The sequence below is a fragment of the Glossina fuscipes genome, unplaced genomic scaffold (genome assembly GCF_014805625.2).
Source record: "Glossina fuscipes isolate IAEA_lab_2018 unplaced genomic scaffold, Yale_Gfus_2 28, whole genome shotgun sequence".
In the NCBI taxonomy this organism is placed as follows: Eukaryota; Metazoa; Arthropoda; class Insecta; order Diptera; family Glossinidae; genus Glossina; species Glossina fuscipes.
In genome coordinates, this window is record NW_023998423.1 from 4,375,163 (window position 1) to 4,402,034 (window position 26,872).

Sequence of the window (26,872 nt, forward strand, 5' to 3'; positions counted from 1 at the left end):
TTTTCAAAAATATATCAAAAGAATTTTCAAAATTACTCGTCCCATAAGTCCATGTATGAGATTAAAAATTAAATGGGATGTGTTCACAACCAAGAAAATATCGATAATTTTTTCATAACATTTGCATGGATATATTTTTGAAAAGCTCATAAAAATTTATGTTGAGAATGTAGTGGAGTTCCGATATTGCTTGATATATCTATCACTTATTTATTTATTGAAAGCTTAAGAGGGCCAAGCTGATTAATTCAAGTTGTTAACGAGCAGTTAATCGTTTAAATTTCACCGATATTTATCCCTCCATTCGGTATAACCTATTCTTAGAGACTCTTCAAAGTCTGTTATCTTTTCACAGATAATAATTTGTATTAATTTTACTAAGTATTGATTCATTAAAGATAATTCAAAATTCCTATAAATCTGTTACTAAATGCTTTTCTGCCCTTTATCTTCAAGTAGTTTACGCGAATCATTTAATTAATATGCAACGTAATTCTTATCTATTGAGCAGGGCCGGCTATATAAAAAGAGGAAAACATTTTTAATATACATTAATAATAAACATTTGGCGGAGGAAAGCGATGCATTTTTTAATACATGGTTTCTTAATAACTCTATATTTGTGTGGCGTCATCTCGCTTGTGAAACGTGCTCAAATGAAAAATGCGCAGGCAGCGAAAACACCGAAAAAAAATGAAAAAATTCCAACGACAAATTCGTAATCATCAAGATTCGTTCATTTTTGCTGTAGACATATATTCAATTTAATTATGAATAAACTAATGAAAATAAACAAAAAAAAAAAAAATTTTTTTCCGGAAAATTTGATTTATTATTAATTTCATCTTTCATGAGTCAATAAAATATGGAATAAAAATCAAAATTGATAACTGTTTTATTGATTGATAATCTTGATATAAATGCATTTTTATTTAGGGTTTGACACATATATTCTTTAGCCTGAAAACAAAAAAAAATTTGTTCCAAAATTATTTTCGTCTTGTGTCACACATGAATTGCTGGCGGATCACTTTTGAAATATGCAGTATTTTTTTAATTCATAGCAAACGCCTGTTATTAAAACAGAAACACGACTTCAAAGTCCTTACACGATTAATAATAAAACAAGTAAGAAATTTGTATTCAGTGAAGGCTCAATCTAGTATTCCTGCCGCATCTTGCTCTCCAAGATCTTTTATTTAAAACCCTTATCGCTTGCATTGTTAAGAAAAAATGAATAGCGGCGTCTACCGCATTTTTAAGCGGATAAGATCTATCTCGTTTGACTTATGATAAATAGAGGATAAAATCTCAACAACGTGAAAAAAAAATTAAATTTAATCACTTTTAATTTTGTGTGGGCATGGCCCATTCTTTCCTTTTTTGCATTTCATAAAGTAAATGTGAAGAATTCCAGGCTTCTAACTTTTATAATTTCTGAGTAAGGAATAAAGATCTACGAATTTTTGTTAAGAACAACAGAGTTACGTTCAGTTTATGATCTACTGCGGACTTCTGCTCTGACTAATTTGGTCTATTTCCAATACCAACCTGCGTGCAAGAACTTTCAATGTATCTACCAAACTTGAGGTCCATATTTTCATTTTTGCGACAAGGAGAGTGTCAACAACAAATGCTATACAGACGGAGAGACATGTCTAAATCAACGTAGAATTTGGCTCTGATCAAAAATATGTATATTTTATAGCTTCCTTTTAAATGTTACTTTCATAATGTTTCATAGTGCTTTAAGACTTTAGTCTTAGAATTTATTCTCTGGCTAAATTTATAATAATAATAATAATACTTTCATAATGAAATGAAACTAAATGAGTATAGCCACATCCTTCAGTGTTGTGTATAGGAAGATACCTACACAGCTTTGAATCCGTAAATAGGTCAATTACATATGATTCGCACGTCAGACTGAAACCGAAGTATACATCCTCTTCTCACGAGAATTAGCGGAATCTTACACTCCGCTAATCTCTAGTAATGACACGAAACGGCAAATCACATATGAAACGTACGGACTAGAGAATAGTGAAGGTTTCCATTTAGTACGAAGATCAATGTAATCTCCCCTCAAATTCAGAATTGCTACGATTCGTCCAATTATGGTGTTGGTCTTCTAAAGATTGCCAGTTTCTATCATATGTATTGGACTTTGAGCATTCACACTATTTAAAACGTTAATTGCTTCCAGCATTTTTTTTTTGGTTTTATTGTTCCATTAACTATTTCAGATTTCATACAAAGGAATCGTACCAGTCAGAAGAATAAGTATATCATGATTTTATTTGCTCTTAGATACACCCACTGTGCGACCACGACGACCAGTAATTTTACTATGTTGACCACTATGTTGCACCGTCCAGCGTCCCTACAAAAAGTGCGAACCACTTTGCAAGACGTCAGGCGGTGTCTGCAACGGCTCGGTCGTTGCGTACGCGTTATTGCGCATACCTATGGGATGCTCGCAAGAGCAAACGGGTCAGACCACGAACTCTTAATTGAAAGTTTCGATTCTGCATTGACAGCAATATGCTTAGATGCTTGTAGGTTACGAAAATGTATTGTGCTCATTCACTTGTATGCGTATAGCAAGAGCTCTACAGAAAAAAAGACATTTGTCTACCAACCAAGTATGTTAATAAGATTAGTCTACGTCAGTGTTCCAACTTACCGCGACTCGTTTTTTTTTTAAAACCGCTCTGCGTGCCTTTAGAACTGCCTACATGTTATGATCTTTCCCGCCATTCCAGGCATTTCCATTTTGCACTCGAACACACATTAACTTTTTTCCTTCTTCCACTACTCGTAATCCATTGTGATTATTATCGCGCTTACAAAAGAACTTTCCCCTGGATGGCCCAACCGGAAAATATCAAAAGACATGTTAACATAAGAGTGCTCGGTGTCATATTCTAAACCAAACCTGGAAACTTTAGAACCACCTAATTAAGACACAGTACCGCCTTGCCCGCGGTGTTGACCAGCCACTGTTATCACTAATTAATATTTATTTTAGTCAAAGGCCGATTGTTTGTCTGACCAGAGCTTTTTTTTGCTGTTTTGATGAAACCGAAAAATAATCTCATTTGCGAAGAGATTGGTTGTTCTTTCTTTCGGCAGGGAACTTATAAATTTTGCCTAAGATTTATTGTATGAATTTTTCTTTAAAAAGCCTTAGTTTTATTAAAAAAATTATTCACAACCATCCAGACATAATGCAAGAAACTTTTGCCATAAGAGGAGAAGATTAAGGGGAAACTCAAGAAACAGGGACTAGGGAATCCCTAAGATGCTCTTTTTGGCAGCTCATATAAAAAAGAAAAAACATATGTTAAAGTCGGTAATTACTGTAAAAATTTAACATTTGTGAGATCAATCACAGTTGTATGTAAGTAGTTTGGGAAAAGGGATTAGTGTTTTATGCCAAAAACTTAAGTAATATTCAATTGTTTCTTGCTTTTTTTGCAAAATAAATGAAGAAGCTCGTCAATAAATGTGTTTACTGATCTCTTATTTCATCAACGAAAATACTTAAAGTATGGCATGAGAATCCATCCATAACGGAAATCAATTAAAGATGCTTTCAAAGGAGATGTTAACATTTTAATTGAAATTCATGATATTTTCAACTAATTTTACGATGATGGAAAGATAAACGTTTAGCAACAAACAGCAATACCAGCAAAGATATACAAACTCTCTGGAGCAATAGGAGATAAAGCAAATCATAAAAACTCGAAACACATTAAAAAGTAAAATCCTTAACAAATGCTACTTGAAAACAGCGTTAAAAAGCAATAATAGAAGAACTAAAAAAAAAAACCCATAATTGCGTAAAGCATCCTTTATAGAAAATTACAAATAAAAATACATTTAAAATGGGCAAAAGGTTGAAATGGTTAAAGAGCAGATGGTGTTCAACAAGAGATTTTCGAAAACGAAACACTTGTAATCTTTTCAGAGCCCTCAAGAGAGCAGTAGCCTAAAGCAAAGCAAAGCAATATGTGACACGCGAGTTCTTTCCATCGCTTTTTTTTTCATTTCTTTCTTTTTCATATTTTAATAAAGGTGTGTAGGTTTGGCAGCCGGCTCAAATTAACGCACAGGATGCGGTCATGTAGGTCTGATTTCATAAATGAATGAAACGAGCAACAAAATAAAAAAATAGTATGTGCCTAACGTACGCCGCTTAAACACACTGTTAATACTCGTAACATGTGCGTTTTTCCTTTAGAACGGTTTACATGCATTTAAATTATTAGAAGGTGTAGGTGATGCCCTAATGCAATTTCCTAAGAAATCCTTTCAACCATATGCTCAGCATATAATCCGGTGAATGCAAATCTTCGAGCGCAACTTGGAAAATTTGATCAGTAAGTAATATGATACAATTCTATGTAGATGCAGATATTATCTCGAATTTATGTAAGAAAAATGATTTTCACGTACATATGTTTTCTTTAGAAACCCTATAAATTCGTTGAGTTTACTTAAGTTACCGAAAAGTGATCTATTTAACAGGAAAACTACAATTAAAACGTTTCACTCCGAAATGAGTCAGTCTCGGTTTCATTACATAAAGTAGAGAATATTTTTATGAAAAATTATTTCAACTAATTTTCATGGTTTTTATGGTGCTGTGTTAATGAATGACAAACATTTCCTGTGTACTCTTTCAAAGACATCTTTTTTTCAAACTTGTCTTGTCAAGCGAACAAATGATGAATGAATAAAAAAAAATAATATAAAATGAATAAATAAAATAATAATAAATAAATAAAAAAAAATAATTTTATTGGAATTTGACTAATTAGATAACATAAGCGATTTTCGCTTACAGTCCCTCCAAACTGATATAATGATAAGTTTTCGCTTCTTTCAAATCAGCAAAGGACGCTAACTAAAACTACTAAACTAAAATACTTTTTTTTAAAAATGATGTCGTTGCTTTGAACAGATCGAATAAATCTGTGGCAATAAATATTAAACGTCGGAAACGTGACGTTTTCAAATCGCACCCATTGACATCGAAGAAAAAGTTGAATATTCCTAACGTCTGAATTTACGGGGGGAGTTAGTTGCACGCAGCATGTTATGAGTTGCTCTGGCGAAACAAAACTGTCTCCAAGGAACGTTACCACCAATAACGGGTGTAAGATATCTTGGCTTTCCAGTATGCCCAATAGGTCAAAACACGATTAGGGAAACTTGATATCTCATTTTATTCACTATCTAATTGCATCATTTTCGATCGGCGATTTACTCAATATCCCTAAAATGCTTTCTCATATTGCGTCTGTAAGACGGAAGAGTTAGTGAGGAGAGAATTGACAATACTTTGAATAAAATTAGACTTGACCATTTCAATAAAATTGAATAAAAACTCTACCATACTTTCAACATAGAAAAATGCTGCTCTCACTGAAGTAAAGTATATAAAAAGCCCGCAGTAATTGTAGACCAGTTCACGTAATTCAATTTTAGTGAAGCCCACGAGCCAAAACCTTTCCTTCCATAAGTTCGAATGCTACGATTCGCCGTCTTGCTAATCTTACCAGTGGATAAGAAAGTGAGGAAGTGTAAGGTCTTAAGGCCTATCATGAATAGTGAAGCAAATAATATCAATACGTGAAGATCGAGACGGATTTAAAGCAGAGAAAAATTTTGAAGTCCCCTCTGAATGATCGTTCAAATATATATAAAAAAATTTGAAAATCGCTTTCACCAAAAAGGTAAATGCTATGTGCGCACTACAAATACTGCCAGTCTAGTAAGTTATATTTTTTTCAAAATTGCAATTTAGTTAGCCCTTGCCGGATGCCGCCTTGATATCCTAAAAGCGAAGTACGGCACAAGAATAAGAAAATGTTAAAAAAGTTTAGAGTACGGTAGTGTCTTGCTTTATATGCTAGTTATTCTAGATATTTTCAATACCCATATTCCCTGGAACGCACAAAGTTGTGTATTTTTGTGCTTTGCAAATGCATGAGAGAACGCGACGTCATATCAAGAACCTATTAACAGAATACCTGCCCATACAAGTAATGAGTAATGAGAACGAAAGAGCAAGCAAATGGCTGTTGATTAACAGCGTTACTACTGTTATTGATGTGAATTTACAATCTCAATGTAAATAAAGCGTTGGAACATCCATCCAGAAATCCATGTATTTCATTGTCCCTGCTCGAGACTGCCTGCCCATTATATGAATATTGTTCTCGTATGAATTTTTCTTGAATATGTTGTTCGGAAAATGTTCGCTTCGAACATGTCCGAAAGGCAATTGTGCTATCAAACTAAAACTTGGCTTGGAATTTTTAACAATAACACAACAATTAGAAACGATCCCTTAACAGATCAAACGTAATCGATTCTGTTAAATAACAGAATCGCTTGGTGGCATTGTTATTATGAACTTTTGTTTTTTGTTTTACTCTGGCCTGAAACAGTGAGAAGAAATGAAGAGAGAGAATCACGACTTTTACTTACATGATTTTTTAATTTTTTTCTCTGCGTGTTTTAGGGCCTCGATAAGAAATGTATAGCAAAGTCAATTTTACTCTCAGAAATAGAGTTTTTTATTCTCAGTTAAATCGAAAAAAAACACATTTTGCTCTGAGAGGAGAATTTTTTGGTTTGTTTTACTTGTGTCTGAAAGAGAGAGAGAAAGAAATAGAGAAACAACTTTTACAATATAAATCCAAACAATTTTCGATTTCTTTTTTAGTGTTTGTGTAAATTTCAAGAAATCAAGGAATTTAGAGAGGTATTGTTTCTTTTTTAACTTTAAATTAAAATTAAAATATATTAAAGCGTAAAACCACAACAAACATCTACCAAAAAGAAACTTTAATTAATATAATATAACATTCTTTATTGGTGCTTCAATTTTCTTTATAAAGTTAGCGTGAAAAAAATTTAAATATTTTGTAAACATTTTTGAAACAATGCGCGTCATCAAGGCTTTTTATAAAAAGCATACTCGAATGCTCTGAGGGTAATAACTGTTACATTCCTAAAAATTTTATTATAAATCTATTGTTGACTTCAATTACTTATTGGTTTGAATCGCAGATGTTTCATAATACCTATGAAAAATGAAATAAATTACGCGGAATATTGGAAAAAACAATTTTAAAAACAAGAACATTACAGTTGGGCAATACCGACTATTAAATACCCTACACCAATTTGAGAAAATTTGTAAATTCTTTACAGCGGGATTTCATAAATGAGTGGCGGCTAATTACATTGGAAAAGTGTAAGCAGTAAAAGTTTAAAAGCACATACAACGTAAAAGACATAATGCATAAATAATAACAATGAATTAAGTGAAATTAAAAAAAGATGGTGGATTAGTCTACTGAAAACTGGTAGTGCGAGCAAAAACGAAATTTTGCAAGCAATAAAATGAAATAATTATTTAAACACGTATTACATTGTGCATTAAAATCATGTAAGAGGAAAAAATATGATGAAAAGAATGTTAAAATACTCAAGTGGTAACTACAATAACGTTGAATTTTTGTAAAAAGAAAAGACAATAAGAAGAAAACAAGAAAAAATAAACAGGGCATAACTAATAGTCAACCGGGCCGGTGGTGGTGGTTAAGAGGGCAAAGAAAAGTTTCATAAAATTTCTTTCGAAATTTGTGCAAAATAAAAAAAGCAGAAAATTACCTTAAAAATTGTTAACAATTTAAAGAAAGAAACACGCTTCATTTTATCTACACTTTTATGTGTACATGTGTTTATCTGTTTCATTGTTTACTAAACTCCTTGAAATAAACTACTATCGAAATTTCAGTGCTTGTTAAACAAACGCAACTAGCAACTAGTTTAACAACAACAGGAAGCTTTTTGCAACAATCTATATAAAGAAAAATTACAAAAAAAAAAAATACATGAAAACATCTATTTAATGCACTTTTGTTACAGTCAATAGTAAATGATATTCAGACGCACACACGTACACGTACACAATTAAGTACGTAGTGAAATAAATAAATAAAATTAATAACAAAAATAGTCGTTCGCGGACCTCGTGGTAGCCCCCGCTAACGTAATCAACATTTTCATCAACAGAACAACAACAACAACGGCAATCTAACAATTATTATCATTGGCTTGACAGTGAACTTTTTATACGCGGCATCATATCTATCTTCCTCTCTTGCTCTTGCTCTCGCTCTCTACGCAATCGATTTACTATCTATCACCTTTACTCGGGCTTAGCAAGGCAACGATAGTAACGGAAATCATATTTAGTTTTATTTATTTATATTATTTTTTTGTTTTTGTGTCGCGTTTGGTTTATTTTTGCACTTTTTTGCAAATATCACGCGTGGCAAGAGATATTCTCTTGGCTTTGGGGAAAAATTGTAATTCTCATTTTGGGTGGTATTGGACGAGTGAGAGAACTTTTAAAGAGGTATGTAATACCAATTTGTGCTTTTTCTAATACTTACAACACGTAGTATAATAAATTTACTGAATGTTTACAACGCGTAAAATAACATACCGGGCACATTACAAGCCATGCAAGAAATTGTTAAACACCTACTTATGTTATAGGTGGTTGCAAAAATTTTGATCAGTAACTTTTACAGATAAAAATGATAAAGAAATGGGGATTATCAGTGTACATAACAGTTGAATTCGACGATTTTGATCTTCCTCTACATAAAATAACATTTTTCCATTTAATATTATTGATCTATTTAGCGTACGCCGACGCTAACCATTAGGTTCTCAAAATTCATTTCAGGGGATTCAAAAACTTGTCCCAGCCGTTCCAAAGTTTTCACACCAATTTGGAATGCCAAAATACTACTACTTAGCCACTTTTGCCTAGAAATTTTGAAAATTCCAATTTTTTCCACACAACGACTTTTCAGAATAGGGCATTATTTGGACCAATCCGAACCATTGTTAATAACGTTCGTTCTTGGGCCAAAGTATATCAGTGTACCAAAATCAAAATATCTCAAAAATTGCGACCTGCAGCTTGAACACAAAAATACATAGACAGACAGGCTTAGATCGAATTATAAAATGATTCCAAATCGATCACTATAATAAAAAAAGGAGCGTCTATCTTAAGCCATTTTTAGTGTTACATACTTTCGCACTAACTTAATATACCCTGTATCACAACCGGAGTAGGGTATAAACACCAACATACAGATTTTCCTTAATACTATAAACGAATCTATAAACGCATTTAGGTAATTTTTATATACGTGGCTGTAAGGTATATTAAATTTATCATCTCGGTTGTAACGCTCAAAAATGCTCATCGAAAAGCTACATACTTGTCAGTGTAAAATTCTCAGTCGATTTAGCCTTATGCGGTCCCTCCTTCTATTCCTTTTCCTATCCTGACGTCCATTCCTCCTTCCGGGTGCCTTTTGTCTGCTATTAGAACGCGGATATCAGAAGCTCTAATTTAGCACATGCGCACTCAGGTGTACAAGCGCGTCGACAATTAAAAATAACACGAGTTAGTGTAATATTTTGAAGCAATTTCGCCACATCCCTTCATCCATCCGTCCATTCTCTGGCCATTTGTTATCAATAAAATAAATACTTTATATCAAGTCTTTATCAGTTTCATTAAATACATTAGTCAGTGCATTTGTCCCTTAATTTTTGCAACATAGTTATGAACATCAAATAATTGCCGTAGGGTGAACAAAAGTTATCCTAAACTTTGTATATGATATTGAAAGAGAGAAAGCAAGAGCAAGAGCAGTCAAAATCATCTTCGATGTCCTAATTAACCTTTAGTCACTTTTAAATCGCCGCTCGTAACTAACCGAAAAGTTATATATATATATCTACAAACGATTGTCTAGCGAACATTTGGTTAACAATTCAACTTAAATGACACCTTTTCAAAACTCGCTCTATGGCGCGTAAAATAAAATAGCTAACGATATAGGTTTATTTTAATGACTAAAACCCATATTCCTTTACCCATATCTCGGAAAGCGTTGTTTTTTAATCAGTTAATGCAATTTTTATATTTTTTTTTTTTCGCTTTTTATTTACATTCCTTAAAAGCAGCTGCATTTTGTATAAAATTTTTCTCTTTTTTTTTTTTTTTTTGCTTTTCTTGATTATTATTCTTGTTCTTGTTGCGCTTGCTGCTATTTGCTGTTGCTGCGCTCTTATACATTGTTATTATAGGTAGTTGTCCGAAATTAAAAAAAGAAAAAAGTCAACTGTCTTTTTTCGCCTATATATTTGATTGTATGAACGTATGTATGTGTGTATGTTTGGAGCTAAATGCCACTTGAATGCTGAAAATGTTTTAAGTGCGCCACATATAACAAGGTGCGGTCGGTCAGTCATCCAGTTTCGTGTTGTGTTTTTGTATGGATAAAAAAAAAAAAAAACTTTTCAGCCCGGTTTTGCTCTTTTTCTTCTTCTTTGCTGAAAAATTGAAATGAATGCTTGCGCTTGAATTCATTAAATTAAATGGGTGTTGTGTGCTGCAGCTGCAGTTTCTTTTCTTTTGTTTTTTTACAAGAAATACTTCAAAAAATAACGAAACTTAACCTAAACGTAAAGACATAAAGACAAGCACATACTTGACATATCATCTGCGCTAACGTTTTATGATTAGTTTAAAAAAAAATATAATATTTATTTTTTTATTTATTACATACATATATGCACACAATATTTAATCGATTGGTTGTTGATTTTCGGGAAATTTTAGATTTAATACTTTGCACTTAACCTTAATTATTGTAAGCGATTATCGTATAACGAAATATATTATGCTTCATAATGTGCGTGGCAACCTTCATGCAAAAAGATTTAAATTAAAATTGTGCCGGGATGGCACAAAAACTATTAGAACTAAGAAGATGCGACTTACGTCTAGTCATGGGCTACTACAGGGCTCATAATTCTTTCCAATACCACCTGAAAAACGTTGGTATGTCCGATACCGATGCTTGCAGATTCTGCCAAGAGTGGACTGAAAAATCCCATCATATTCTATGTGAATGTGAGGCCATCTGCACAACCAGACACCATGTGTTTGCCGAGCATTTTACTACGCTGGACACGTTGTGGTGCTTCGATCCAAGGAAGATGGCGGGATTTATAAAAATCCTAAGAGGGGCATCGACGAGTATAATAGATCTTCTAGGTCGCGTTACAGTTTGCCCACGCAATTAATAATAGTAACGATAACATGTAAAGGCAGCCGTCTTATGACTAATAACGTATTGGATTGTCAAGAAGGCATTCCGAGCAGAAGTTTTTAGGAATATTTTTGGCCAACGTAATATGTGAAGCTGAGACGCAACCAAATCTATTCGCTTGTTCCTTACTAATGATGCTAAACTGTTCATTTCGAAAATAAGAAATGATATTTCATAGACGAATTTCGATAAACTGAAATAATAGGAAGGACGACATTCAGATACCCTACAGTACTTTGCCAAAAATTACATCATAGGATGGTCGACGTAGTCGAATATAATGTAGATACTGTGACCTTGGAAAACTTTACTTTGCATAGAACCCCTGACACCCATGTAAAAACATATATTTTCCAAGAAAATTCAAGTGGAAGAGAATTCAAAAAATTATCTAATGGGATTTTTCAATCGCTGATATATCTTACAAGTAGTGCTGTAGATCCACGAAAACTCAGAGAACAACTTCAAATTTGATATGCCATTAATTTTTCAATTTATGAGCTCTAGCTGATAATGAAATTTTAATGAAAAATTTTAAAAACAACTTTCATTGTTCCAACTTCACGTGTACAGGTGATTAAGGTAAAATACTCATCGCGGAAATTTGAAGATGCCTCTTTTGACTAGCTCTCTCTCTCTCCCTCTCTCTCTCTTTCCTCCTCTTCTTCTCTCTCTCTCTAGCCAACTCTCTCCCTCACCCTCTCTCTCTTTCCTCCTCTTCTTCTCTCCCTCACCCTCTCTCTCTTTCCTCCTCTTCTCTCTCTCTCTCTCTCTCTCTCTCTCTCTCTCTCTCTCTCTGCTTCTTATGAGGACTGCTTTCTTTCTCTAGCGAAGAAGCCGTACATATCCACGTGAAAGAAAAATTCGACAGATGATGAATGAATACGTTTCTTATTAGACATGAATTCAAAATAATTATCGAATTAGGGTGGAAAAGGATCTTATGCAAATTTCATGAATACAGTTCATACTCGAAATTTGACTTCAAATGTAATCTTGGTTTTATATCTGCTTTTACCGAATTATAAATAAATAACGTCTGTTTTTACTGAGTCATTTGTTTAAAAATTGCGTTAAGATTTTGTTATTGAAAATGCTAAAACAAAAGAAGAAGAAGAAGGCAGCCTTGTAATTACTGCAATTATCTAATGAAAGGTTACGAAAGGTAAACATATTATAGGCCGTGTGTACCGATTTTGTTATTGTTCATGCAATTGAAAAGTGATTTAATTTACACCCACATTGCGTAATGTGTTTTTTTTTTTTTTTGTAAAAAGAAAGTAAAGATAGATGTGATCTCTCATCTCTCTCTCTCTCTCTCTCTCTTATATACCATACGAAAATCGCTATTTTACGGAGGGCTAAAGTAAAAGCGCAAAGATGATAGTTGTGTAAAGCATTTTCAATACAAACCGTAAAGTTAATATAAAGAAAATATTTTTAAATATTTCGCTGATCTCAATAGTTGTTTGTTTATTTGTGCAGGTCCTCGGGTTTGTCTAATTCGATATTTGTTCCAATTATACCCAACACTATAATGTATGTAACTTTGAAAAGAAAGAGCCACTATAAAATATATATACTCCTGATCAGTGTGACATTCTGAGTTGATTTGCTCATCTATTCAGCCATCTGTCCATCTGTCCGCCTTTATGGTGTGTATTGTTGGCACTCTACTCTTTGCAAAAATGGAGATATCGACTTCGAATTTTGTAGAAACATTGGGAGTTTTTGTGGCCGCTATCAGCTTCAAATTTTACAAAAACATTGGAAGTTTTGGCACGCAAGGTAGTATTGAAAATGAATCAAATCGGTCAAAGGACACACCTACAGGACCTTATAAGCTTAGTCCTTGTTTTTTCCACAAGGAAAAAAAATTAGCTTTTTGCTCGTTATTCTTACACATTGCAGCAGATAAAACTATGAGTGATGCTTGAGTACCTGCGTCTGTCCATTATTAAAATTTAATCTTTTTTCCATACCTTTGTAATCTATAAAAATTCTTGGCCAGTTTTAAATTCTGAATGCGCCTAAGCAAGTGCATCTGCCGTATTACCATGGTAAACATTCTTCCGTTCGTAAAAGTGAAGATATCGCGTACAAATTTGCAAAAAACTTGGAAAATTACCAAACCGGCCAAAGATCACGCACACTTAAGCAATAAAAACTGTTAACATGTTTGCTTTCATTGTTTATTCTGAAAATAGAAACAATCAGCCGCGCCCATCCAATATTATATAATATGAAAATTTGGCTCTTTTCCTATTTTTGGGATCACCGTGGTGGGTATAGAAGATTCGGTCATGGCCGAATATAATTGTCTTACTTGTTCAGGTTGTTACGGTAGTGCTACCGCTCAGCTTACCATAGTTGTACACGCAAGCGATAATTTGCGAGCACCGGCATCAAACATTAGCGGTCCTCTACCATGCATGAGTAACAAATAAGTGTGGTCATGTAAGGCCCAAACTGTCCGCTCTAGGCAAGGCGGCATATCTAGCACTACCAATTTCGAACGTATTGAAGCAGGCTCTTTATGCTTGCGACTTAAGGAATGAACCACCCGGGGTTTTTCGTAGTTAGACATGTAATGTGTTTGGATAATTGGAATACTCCTTCTTGCATTTGGATTATCTGTACGTCCGGGATTGCCAATCGACTTCTTCTCCTAAGAAGGAGAGAAGGATTCAAAGAGAAGCAGCGCCAGGCACTCAATCAGTTTACTACTTTTCTGGTCTAATCAATCCATCACATACCTGTGGTAAACCTTCATAGTAATTGGTTGCTACGTGGAGAAATTTGTAAGCAAACGACGTCCCACGATACTCTCGATGACTTTTCCACGAGGAGTTTTTCCCGTCAGGAAAATGTGATGGATATCGAAGATTGGGCCGTTGCCGAATACAATTTTCTTACACAATATTTTCAAAATGTTATTTAGCGACTTGCCACACAAATGGTCTTATCTATTATTCATTATCATTGCCCCCCTCTTTGATCTAAATACATCTGGAAATTTGCACTCCCCATGCAGGGACGAACATTTTTAGACAGAGGAGTGAATCTAGAGCTAAACCGATTGAGAAAACGATTTTAATAAAAGATGACGGCCTACCGAGTGTTGCATATATTCGCAGAGACTTAATATGCGTTTATTACAGGTAACGTAAAATGTAGTTGCACTAAGGCTTTGTAGATGGCCGAAAATAATGTCATGGACTACACCGTATCGTAGATACCTTCGTTTTTCGCTAATTGTACGGTCAAATCATTTCCAAATGTATAGTTTAAACTTCATTTATCTCCACTTGGAGAAATCCCAGTAAAGGCGAGTGGATACACAGCAATATATCTCCATTCTTCCCTAAGATCTACATATCCATTAATAAGAAAATCTTAATCAAATTTATTGCAAATATTCTGATTTTTTATTTACTAAAATAAATTTCCTTTACATATTTCTTTCTTATCATATAACTCAGGGCCGAACCTGATTAAAGTTTCGATTACAATTCAATCATTTTTAATAAAATTTGCATATAACACGTTTCGGCCAAAGATCTAACACGTATATATGTGTATACGTGCCGTCTGAAATATGTTTGAATGTGTTGTTTGATTTAAGGAAATAACATGAACTTATTTTTATTTATTCATTTCTTTTTTATCATTTGACCCTTTGCGCATAATTTCCTTTCAACACAAACTGATATAAATTTGCAAAGATCTTTAAAAAAACAAAAAAAACACACACACACACACATATATATATAACACACTCGTTCTCATGCATGTGTACAAACATACACGCCTATGTATATGGCGATGTAATTATGATTTGAAAATTTATGACTTTCCAAAATCCGCACATTACTCTGAAATGAACAAGAAAATAAGCAAAAAAAAAAAAACAAAAAAAGCCTGACTCTCTAACCAAGAAAATCAGACAGAAAAGCATACGCATATACATGCACATGAACGCATACATATTTACAGGAAGTTGTCAGCAAATTACGCACTTAATATGATGCCAAGCAAGCGGCGACTGATGATGAGCGTTTTTTACGCAGATATATTATGTTCGAAGAGAAAAGAAAAGAAAAGAACAGAAAAACAATAAAAGAAAAAAACGCACCCGCCAACGCCTTTTTTAATGCTGTTAATTCTTCTTCTTCCTTTTTCTTTGCTTTAGTTTCTTTTTTTTTTTTTTAATTTTTTTCTTACGTCAACATACTATTACTGCATAGTTACTGACTGACTGACTGACTGACTGGCTAAATATATATGTGCGACTTAACGTCTGCCGTCTGGCTGAGTAGAATCGTTTCTTCTCGTTATTTACTTATTTATTTTATGTATGTTTCTTTTTTTTTTTTTTTTCGTTCCTTCTTTTGTAGCGCGAATGACAGGAAACGCGTCATTTTTGTTATGTGAATCTGCACTTTTTATATTAATGTTGTTGTAGTAGTATAAAAATTTTGGTTTTCATTTATTTATTTATTTATTTACTTTTGTTTTTTTGGTGGGGCTTTACACAAAACAAAAAAAAAAAACAGAAAAAACCCACCAGTACCACTAGTGTACGCTTAATAATTTTAATGTTTTGTTTAACTAAAAACATTGACTTAATTTAATAAAATGTCAGGCAATTTTAACACGAATTTCATTCATATCGTTGTTATTGTTGTAAATTTGAAACTTAAGTTCAAGATCGTTAAAAAAAAATTTTTATATATATTTATATATATGTATATATGTGTACTTGTACGTTTGTGTACGTTATACAAAGTGCATATAAATACATTTCCTTCTAGTTGAACCTCACATCCTGTCTAGGGCAGCATGACAATTTCATTTCATTTTTTCTTTTTTTTTTTTTCTTTTTTTCTTTTGTATGTATTACTCGGTCTTCTGGCTGAAATTGTATGCAGGCGGATGTTAAATGAAATGCTGATAGCAATTGAATTTCCTGTCACTTCATATATATATATGGACAGAGATTTTCGTAAATTTTTTTTCTTTTTTTTTTTCATTATTAGACAATTAAACTATTAAAGGCGGTTAAGTGGAAAGGGATAGAGAAAGCCAAAAAGGGAAAAATGAAAAAAACGCACAGAAAGTTTAGACTAATAAACGAACGAGCAAAACGAAACTGACCAAAAAATAACAATCTTTCGTGTATATCGTATCCACACTCACTCTGTTTTTGCCCTACTTTGCTCCTCCCATCCCCACATCTATTTTATCCTCTTTATCATTCTCTTGACCACTCTCTCTCTCTCTCTCTCTCTCTCTCTCTCTCTCTCTCTCTCTCTCTCTATCTATCTCTCTCTCTATCTCCCTCTCCCTCTCTCTCTCTTTCTTTTTCTCTTCTTATCTTTCACTAACACTTGACAAATTTTCTTAGTGTTTTAAGTGGATGCCTTCAAACTATGCTTGATTTCATAGCATCCATAGACGGAACACGAGTTTGCGCTATGAAGTGTTATGCATTGTCCCCCGGCAGAGAGAGAAATTGCCCATTATATTAGAGGCACACTATTCCTGAAATGAGGGCTTAGTGAATATGTGTGCACCGTCCTACCGTGTCCCTAGAAGGTGTTCGGGCGTCAATGTCCTGTTGAGATCACTATAGCGACTACAAAAGGCCTCTTATGGGCTGCTGTTAGCTATTAGGTTGAAGCAACTTGGGCATATGGCATCCGCGATACTGATATTAGTCTTGGCAGTCTAGACATTTGTGGTGGGAATTTTTTATAGCCTCCCAGAATACTATCCATTTCATTATTGGCAATAATACCGAGACTGCAGAACTCTTCAAAACTTCTAAAAATTCTCTTATAAGCGGACCAACTCTGAAATGCGCCTTCTCCGCCAGACGAGCTTTCCAAAATGCAATGTTTCCACAGAGAATTTCATTAGATTCTTCGACTCTTTTCTGCTATCGCTTTAAAAAGCGCTTAAATGCTCGCCTATGGTGGTGCATAGGCCACCACGTGCAGCACAATTGCCGTAGGCGACGAAAAGTTTCGAATTAAAATTTGCAAATTTTATTGAAGATTGTAAAGCTTAAACGGCACCTGGTAAAAAAGTAAATCTTGGCAAATTGCATTTCCACAGCATCTGCAATAAATAATTGCGGCCTAACTTCGGAAATCTCTAAAAAAAAAAAAAAGAAAACTCTTGTCAACATTTCATATTCGTTCATGTATACGATTTGATATTCAGAATCAACCACATTAACGTTATCTCTGTTGCTGGGCCCAATATTACTTGAAACTATCTAATATATATGCTAATTTTAGCATTTATGCGTTAAAGTTATGCCGCCTTGTGACACTTTACTAAATATGCATTCATGAACGCCAAAAACAGCTACAAGATCTTTAACAAATATTACAACACAAGCCAACGCATATGTACGAGTGCTTTGATCACCAAGTAAACAGGGGGAAAAAAAAAGAAGAAGATCTGCTAGACTTTGAAACAATTGGCGCCATATGTTTTATGTTTCTGTTATGCTAAGTTCTTTACACACTTGAATGCAATTAATGTCTGGGTTAAAAAATATTTTTGTAACATATAAGTAAGTGGAAGTGTACTACGTTCATTGTTACATATACTTTATATATGCATAAATTCCAGAAAAATCTATAAAATTCTGATATGTATATATTTAACCGGATCTGAATATATATGAAGGCCGTGGGCCTGGGTGCACTTGATCTGAAATCGTTTATTTAATCGGACCAATCTTTTATTGCATACTATTATACATTAGAGTAAAATCGAAGAAATGGATCGGTATGTTTGATCTGAAATTTAGTCGCCCGCTCCTTTTATTGCATACTATTACAAATTAGCGTAAGATCGAAAAACGGCTATGTTTGATCTCACATTCGCCCAGTTCATTTGTTGCGTACTATCATACATTAGTGGAAGGTCGAAGAAAAGGTTGGCTATGTTCTATCTGAAATCATTTATTCATATCCAATCGGCCCATACTTTTATTGCATACTATTATACATTAGAGTAAGATCGAAGAGAAGATTAGGTACATTTGGTCCGAAATCGTTTATTCATATTTAATCGCCCCATCCTTTTATTGCATACTATGATACATGAGTGTAAGATCGAAGAAAAGGTTTCTATAATAGTTGCTTACATAAGTATTCCTGGCAAAAGAAGACCTCTTCATTTATTTGCTTCAGTTAAAGAGTGCTCAAGATTCGTGTTAAAAGTACTAAGTAGCTTTCTGCATTCATACACATCAGACGGAGTGTTACAGTAATTTGTGAGATAAAAACATATTTTTAAAAATTCTTCAAAAGCTATTTATAGAAATTTTTTTTGGAAAAATTCCAAAGAAAAATTTTGGCAGAGTATTTTAAAGTCTATAAAAAAAAAAAGAAACTGATTATGACTAATATATTGTATATAGATATATATACAGTAGCCCAATAAAGTCTACATACAGTAAGAAATATTAAACATTGCATTTATGGGTTGAGGGTTCAAAAAAATCTATTTCCTAACAAACAAAAAGTTAACTATCCAAGATTTAGCTTATTGTAAAGTTAAAAAGCCAAAAAAAAAAATAAAAAATTTACAGTAAAAACACATCACTAGAAGCTTCCAAGAGGAAAAAACATGTTTAGCTAGGAGTAATTAATTTACGCATTTGTTTGCTTACGTTTAAATAATAATTTATCAATTAAATTGAATTACTTTGTTGCTTTTCCTTAACACAAAGAAATTGCTGAGAAACTAACGAAAATAATTGGAACTAGTCGTGCTAGTGTTGAAAATATTAAAAAAAAAAAAATTACAATACCATAGCACAGTTCGAGCCAACCAAACGCTGACATATCGTGAAAAACAAATTGCAACAAATGAATCCAACACGATTGCTGCAAATATTGCAATGGACGTAGAAAAATATAAGCAAATTAGTGCTCATCACGAAAACCGTTCAAAATATTTTAAGAACCAATGATTCTCAGAGTTGCATTCCCCCAAAAAAAAAAAACCATTTATAAGCGAAATTAATTTATTTTACGCCTTGAATTCGCTTTAACTACAGCTAGATACGGTCTAAGTTTCATTAAGGGTTGATTCAAAGACTTCAAGGATCCTTGCATTACAAAAAGGCTATATAGGCCAAGACTTAGTTAGGCCAATACTTTAGCATGCCTCTATTATGTGGTCTCCTGTCTATAGATGTTATGTAGATTCAATTGAAAAGCAATTCTTGCTCTTTGCCCTTAGAAATTTGATTTGGCATCCTTTATCTCTCTGCCTCCATATGAGATGGATTGTTTCTCTTAGTCTTACCATCACTGGAGAAATGTAGATTTTCTCTTGGTATTTTCCTTCTTAATTAAGTTAATTAATGGCACTATCGGTTCGGTTACATTACTTGGTGAGATAAACTTTAATGGCCCTAATAGCTACTCTACGCATTTTATCTTCATTAAGCTTAGTCAATGTGAAATATAATTATTAGCTGTTTAATCCGTTCCTAGTTGTCTACCTAGGAAAGGTAAGGTTATGGAAAAACACTTTTAGAAAGTTGATCCAAACATTTAAATTCCTTCTGGGCCAACGTCATTGTAACAGAGTAAAGAAAAGGGTTTTTTTTTTCTTTTTTTTTTTTGCATGCAAGGAAAGATAATATCTGAGGAGTTTACTATGCCTCCATTTAAGAGTTCAAGAAACAATTATTTAAAAAAAATGATGAAAAGTGACGTAATTAATTTAAAGGAGTTTTTCTCCTTGCGCATGCTGTGTACCTAATGCAAATTGGCATTGAAAAACAGACAAGAACATTATAGTCCGGCAAGACCGACTATTAAATACCCTACACCACATTGTCTAACACAATTCTTCTATTACGGGTCAATTTTCCGCACCACATATTAAAAATTAGACTTCCCTGGTCTGCAAAGGGTCAACTTGCGTGAAAATTCTTATTAGGGTAGGAGCCGAGAAAAATTGGCCGAGGTACTTCAAATTTGGTACAATTAATTTTCATCGTGAACCATTGAAAATTATACCTTTTTGCCGTATGAACATCAGTTCTCGTTATATGAAAGGGGATTAAAAAATCACCCCATATGGTCCAAAGTTTTGATACGAATTTAGAATGCCGTAATACTACTACTCTCATCAAAATATCTTCAAAATGGCGACCTGTAGCTCGAACAAAATATTACATGGACAGACAGACAGGCTCAGACCGTTTCGGACTATGATTTTGAATCGATCGGCATAATGAAAGATCTTAAGCCCTTCTGCATGTTACATACGCCCGCTCTAATTTAATATATCCTGCACCACAAGTGGTATAGGGTACACCGATTTTCCTTAACCGCACACTGTGAACGAATCAATAAACGCAATTAGGTCATTTTTATATACGTGGCCGTATAGTATATTAAATTTATCGTCTCGTTTATAACACTCTAAAATGCTCACCAAAAAGCTCCGTAATATATATACTAGTCAGCACAAAATTCTCCATCCATTTAGCCTTATGCAGCCTCTCCTTCTATTCCTTTCTCTACCTTGTCTTCCATCCCTCTTTCCGACTTTTAAACTTTTGATTGATCGTGAAAGAGCTTTATGAACGCTACACTTTTTACTACAGATCAATATCCGCTGATGCTTCTTTGCCTTTGTTGTTTTTTTACCTACACTGCCCAAACATATCAATCGTATTTTCATATCCATTTATTATATAATGTCTCATATTTCCATCTAACTCGCCATGGTTGAGTGTACCTTCTCCATTGCGGATGGACATGAATACATTAACTGGAAAATCTCAAATTGATCGACATTACATTACATTCGGGGCAAATGCCCCGAATAATAGAAAGTGAGACAATGTCATTCTTTTCTACGGAAGTTGCCATTCTTTCCAAGTGTATATAGCATAAGCTAATCGCCACATTCTAATCGGTCGACGACTACTATAAACTAATTAAATTCAATTAGTAATGATTAGTGAGAGGTATGTTTAGCTTCTTTTAAACATCTTTATAAGCACTTCTTTTAATGAGGAAAAAGGCCTGAGACAATCGCTACCGTGCAAGCCACAAACAATGTCTTCTTTCTTCAAAAAAATCAAAACAAAAAAAAAAAAGGAAGAAAGACTGACTATATAGTATGCTATTATTATGGCATTGCTGTTCATAACTCATAAGTATGTTTTTGTTTTTCTCTAGCGCCCGCAAATACCCATGTATATATATGTATATGCTGTACATGCATACATATGTAGATTTTTTTTTAATTTATTCAAAGTCTAGGTCAATTAAATTACATTACGCAGCTTGCATCCGTATGCTCGCTCAAAAGCCTATAAAGAAATGATCTACATTTTTATGTGCATGCGGGCATATGCGCTTATATTTATGCATACTTACTCACATACATACGCATAAGCAAGGAGAAACAATAGTTTCCATTCAGTTGTGGAAACAATAACAATGACTTACAGTAAATTCCCATCGTATGCTTTCGACGAAGCATTAAACGTGTACATATATATATATATATATAATGGAAACTACTACTCCATTTCCCTTCCCAATCTCCCCCATCTCTCTTATAATTGTTTTCTCTTAGGCTTTACTATATAAAAAGTTTTAAGAATTAATTCATTAACACTTGCTTCCTTTACCCACTTTTTGTGGTGCAATAATTTCTCAGAAATAGAAAAGAAAACCGAAACTTGTCTAGAATTAAAAGTTACTTGACATTCAGTCCATAGCAATTATAAAAATTTTATGGGAAATTTTTTTTTCTATTATGAAGAGAAGGAGAAGAAAATAATTTGATGAAGAAAAAATGAAAATGAAAAAAATTTATTATTCCGGCTATAAGGCCAGCGTTGAGAATTGTTACCACAAACATCAAAGCAAACTTTTTCTACTCATCTTAACAGATTTTCTGAAAAGTCAGCTATAGCGTCACTTACGCACTGTTCAAATCGTTTATGACGCTCTATAGAGGACCATTAGCCCTGAACGATGCTTTTCATTAGATTAATGCGATTCCTCGGTTCCGATCAGAACGCAAACATCCTTTAGCTGTTCGGGAAGTTCACTCGTTCATTAGCAATGTAATATTAATTACATCGAAATCTGCACAAACACACACTGGTTGATTACTCTCTTCATATAATTGATTAATAGACCGACCCCAGAGATGAGTGACTTGCAAGTACCTTACATAATTAGTAAAATTTGGTTTGGATTTCTCTGATTCGAAGATAGGGAAAATTTATTATTTGTTAGATCTTAAGAAATGTTACTATAGTCGATGGACATGCCTACAGTACTACATAAAGTGAGGACATCTCTACTCTTCATAAGGAATAAAAAAATGGAATTTTTGCTCATTACTCATAAACTATAGGGGAGATATATGTACAAAAATTGAAAAGCATATTCTACGAGCGATGCTGTAGCATTTGCATAAAATTGGTAAAAATTAACCATTATATATATTATAATGTAAGCAAAGGAACACAAAAAGTATAAATTCTTTGCCAGTTTCAAATTTGGAACGCACCTAAGCATGTCCATCTGTCCGCCTGCCCAACTGCGCAGTATCTACGGTAAACATTCTCCCGTTAGCGGAAATCAAGACATGGCGTACAATTTTGCAAAAGAACTTAAAAATAGGCAGTTCGTTCTTCACCGACTTTGGCATCCGTAAGTTGCGCTTAAAATTAACGAATGCTCAAAACATAATGATATGCAAAATTAGTGAATTTTTTAATATTATAAACCTCGACGTCTTGTCGCTTATTAACATCTCAGTGTGCTTCGAGACGCTTTGTATGAAATTGTACGTTCAAGCCTTGCCTAGTTCTGGGCAGCTCTTCGTGGACTTGAACAAAGCGCTCTTCCATCAAATTCTAAGAAAATTTCAGTCCTACTAAGTGGATTAAAGAGAAAGCATCAGTGTTCGATTACGCTTTTTCTTGTAAGCTGCCTTTCTGATTATACTAAGCTTAATTCACTACTTCAGAGGTTCAAAATTGGGTCGCATAAAATGTGCTTACGAGCTTTACTGGCAACAATGGCTTTAAGAGATCTAATACTTAAGAATATTCACTCTTACCCTTACTCTTTAGGAGTGAATATGCTCAGAAGCCCTTTCGATAATATTGGTATTAACAAGCCGTAGTCCATTAAGCTAATGAGAGTTGGAACAACAGTTTTTCTCGCCATGGTGACCGTAGCATTTAGCACTTTAGGCCACTCAAAGCAGAACCGAGTGGAATATGCTCATGAGCTACACTTACTAACATCTAGTACTTCAGATGATTCAAAATTATTTCGTTAGTAGTAGCGTAACTTTTTGGAGCTTGGAAAGACGTGACACGATCGTTTGAACTTCATCATGTCTTTTGCGGAAAGATCCTTCTGGCATTTCATTTGCAAATGTCTCCCCGTTATAAGGTGACTGGCTACATTTATTAATTATTTGCTTTTATCATTACATGCCTTACATTCCACAGCTGAGAATGAGAGCATGTGTCAGTCATGATCGCAACATGTTTTCTTATCCCTCGCGATTTTAGAGCAAAGTCATTTAAATATGATTTACTCTTACGATTTTTCATACAATGATATCTGAATAAAGCGTAATATTGCTCTCATTACAATGAATTTAATTGCTAACATCCGTTTTGTTTTGGTTTTGTATAGATTCACATACCGTTTGCTTATATGTACATTTCCGTCAGTTATAATTTTAGCTCATTTACCTTTATACCTTTAAATACCGGAAACTCTAGTTATCTGACATAATAAGTGTAAATAAAAAATAATACAAATAAAAAAAAGAAAAACATTTTTTTTCTTTTTTTTTTTTATTTCTATAGAGAATTCGTAGAAAAATTATGAAAACTAAAATATTATTATTATTATTGTTATTGTTATTATTATTATTATTAGCGATTATTCAATACAAAACATATGGTTCTTCTCTATAATTACAGTTTAACAATATTACACATATTTAATATATAATGCAAGTGGAATCATCTTATACCAAATATACGGGGCGTGTACCACCTTTGGACTTATCTCAAGTTAATAGCAATAATTGTCGCAATCAAACGGACTTACACGATTTATGGGCAACAACAGCGGCAACAACAAAGACTGATTTACTTAACTCACCCGCCCAATTAAAACGAGCGATGTTACATCATCCCTACTATCAACAACATCATCTTCATAATCATCATAATCATCATCATCATCATCATCATCATAATGGTCAACAACAGCAGCAAAGGGTGCTTAAGACGGTCGTCACCAACTCCGCATTACATTGCAGTGAAAATTTTCAAAGTCAGTTAAATGAATTTTCATGTGATGATTTACCTATGGATCCCCGCGATTGGTCTAGAGCTGATGTTTGGAAATGGCTGATCAGTATGGCCGTTTCCGAAGGTCTCGAAGTTACTCCAGAATTACCTCAAAAATTTCCAATGAACGGCAAAGCTTTGTGTTTAATGAGTCTTGACATGTATTTAAGTCGTGTACCGGTCGGCGGCAAAATGTTGTATCGTGATTTTCGTGTACGCCTTGCGCGAGCAATGGCTTCGTTATCATAATGTTAAATATATATCGGATTTTAGTATTTTTTTTTTTTTTTTTATTAAAAATAAAAATTTTCCTTTTCTTTTTTTTTTTTTTTTTTTTTTTTTTGGTGTAAATATATAATAAATAATATAATTGTTTATAAATAAGTTTACTTACAATTGCGAATATTATATAAGAAAATTCTCCAGGGGTCCTATTAGTGAAATAAGTTTTGCAAATTTTATATTTTTAATAAATTAAAAAAGAATAAAAACATATATAATAAAAAATTAATAAAAAGAAAACAACAAAAACCGAAGAAAAACCAAAAAAAAAAAAAAATTCTTTTAACTATGCATAGCTCAAGTGGCTTCCAAATACTTGCAATATAGCAGAGTTGCATGTCATATGGGAATAACGAGAACAAGAAACTGCTTTGCTTCGAAAATTAAGTGATTGGTTCTCCGAACGTTTACCTGGATAGTCAACCAAATATTTTTGATTTTCATAGCACCCTTTTCATAACGAATCATTTAGAACCGAAATGTGGGATCCACAGCGCAACGATCGATGTTCATTATCCGAGCGATTTGCTTTTGTTTGAAAACTATGAATGGAACAAGAGGCTCATCGGCGTGCGCTTTCGCATCGCTTGTGTCGATATGTGAAAACTGGCATTGTCATGGCTGAGGTCGAAAACAATGCCTTCCTTGTTAATCTCTGCTATATGCTATATGTTATACTCCAAGGCTCGGTAACCTATAGCCCGCGTGTCCCATTGATAATATCAAGTGACCCACTTCAGCTGCGAAAATAAAATATAGCATATAAAAATAAGTTTTAAACCATAAATGCTGAAAATTCAGATGCTTTTGTTCATCTTAAAACGACTAACTATAAACCAGGCTTGACTAAATTGACCTCACAGGTTCAACATGATTATTATTTGCCTAAAAAAATGTTTTAATACGAAAATAAGACTGAGCCAAACGTCGCTGCGATCTGCGGCTAAAAAAAGGTTCCCGACCTCTGCCATACCCTATTGTTTGCTTTCATCGCGTTGTTGTGCACAGTGTAGTCAGTTGTCAGCACAATTACAGTAGCTCATCATGCACGTTTCTCTAGCAATCTCATCAAACACGAAAATTTTACCAATTCAGGCCTTGCTACCGCTTCGCTCACCGTAGATGGGCATGCTTTCCTCAAATTATTGCCATATGGGACTTACTTTCTTACTTTGCTTATCATTAATATTTTCAAAATCTTTATGTCCATCCTTCTATCATCTCCTTTGATAAGGTATTCGCAAATGCAAACTCAGCCCATAAAATTTTTTACTATTAATTTATTATCAGTAGATAAAAAACGTCGGACGTCTTCAATTTTTTTTTGTTAAATTTCATTGACTTCGTCAATAAGCGGTTGGTCAGAGCGTGCTACAATTCTTACACTCATATTTCAAGAATCGAAACAAGCTTGCTATTGATACATTGCTAACAATGCTAACAATTTTGTACCCTAGACCGCTGGTGGTGCAAAGGTATATTAAATTTGTCTGGATGAACACAACACCTAGAAGGACTTAAGAAAGACCCACCTTTTATCGTATATGCAGAATGACTTTTCTCATCGATCTAAATTTGTCTGTCCGTCCGTCCGCACTGAATTCTTGTATTCAAAGCTTAGGTTGCTAAATTTTGTCATAGTTTGACGAAATTTGGCTCGGATCGGGCCAATTTTTCGACCACTCCCCATATAACGCCCTATTTCAAAAGGTTGTTATGTGGAAAATGGTGCACTTTTCTAATCCACGCTAAGCAACATTCTGCGTTTAAGGATATTATTCATTAAGTTATTTTCAATCTTAACCAAAAACTGGGATTTTTACGGGAATGACGGACGGGATAGAGAGACCATACTCATTTTTTGGCCTCCTGATTCCTACTCGATAAATGTTTGCGAATGCAGCGATCAGCGGCCAAAGTTATGAATGATAGAAATAAAAACATGTCATCACTATTTCGGAAA

General features: G+C 33.7%; 1 protein-coding gene across 2 annotated transcripts; it reads left to right on the forward strand.

The window, feature by feature from the left end:
- The first annotated feature begins 8,357 nt into the window (after positions 1-8,357).
- On the forward strand, positions 8,358-24,939 carry LOC119636181 (dual specificity tyrosine-phosphorylation-regulated kinase 1A). Of its 2 annotated transcripts, none has more exons than XM_038031394.1 (2): positions 8,358-8,446; positions 24,253-24,939. In XM_038031394.1, exon 2 carries the CDS (start codon positions 24,283-24,285, stop codon positions 24,874-24,876), a length of 594 nt encoding a protein of 197 aa, XP_037887322.1. In that variant the 5' UTR covers positions 8,358-8,446; positions 24,253-24,282; the 3' UTR covers positions 24,877-24,939. The 2 variants fall into 2 exon arrangements, with proteins under 2 accessions (XP_037887322.1, XP_037887323.1); XM_038031395.1 differs by lacking the exon at positions 8,358-8,446 and adding an exon at positions 13,767-14,395.
- Positions 24,940-26,872: the final 1,933 nt, after the last annotated feature.

Excerpts from the sequence above, each read along its gene's own strand:
- LOC119636181 (XM_038031394.1), top strand. The coding sequence starts at position 24,283 with ATGCAAGTGGAATCATCTTATACCAAATATACGGGGCGTGTACCACCT.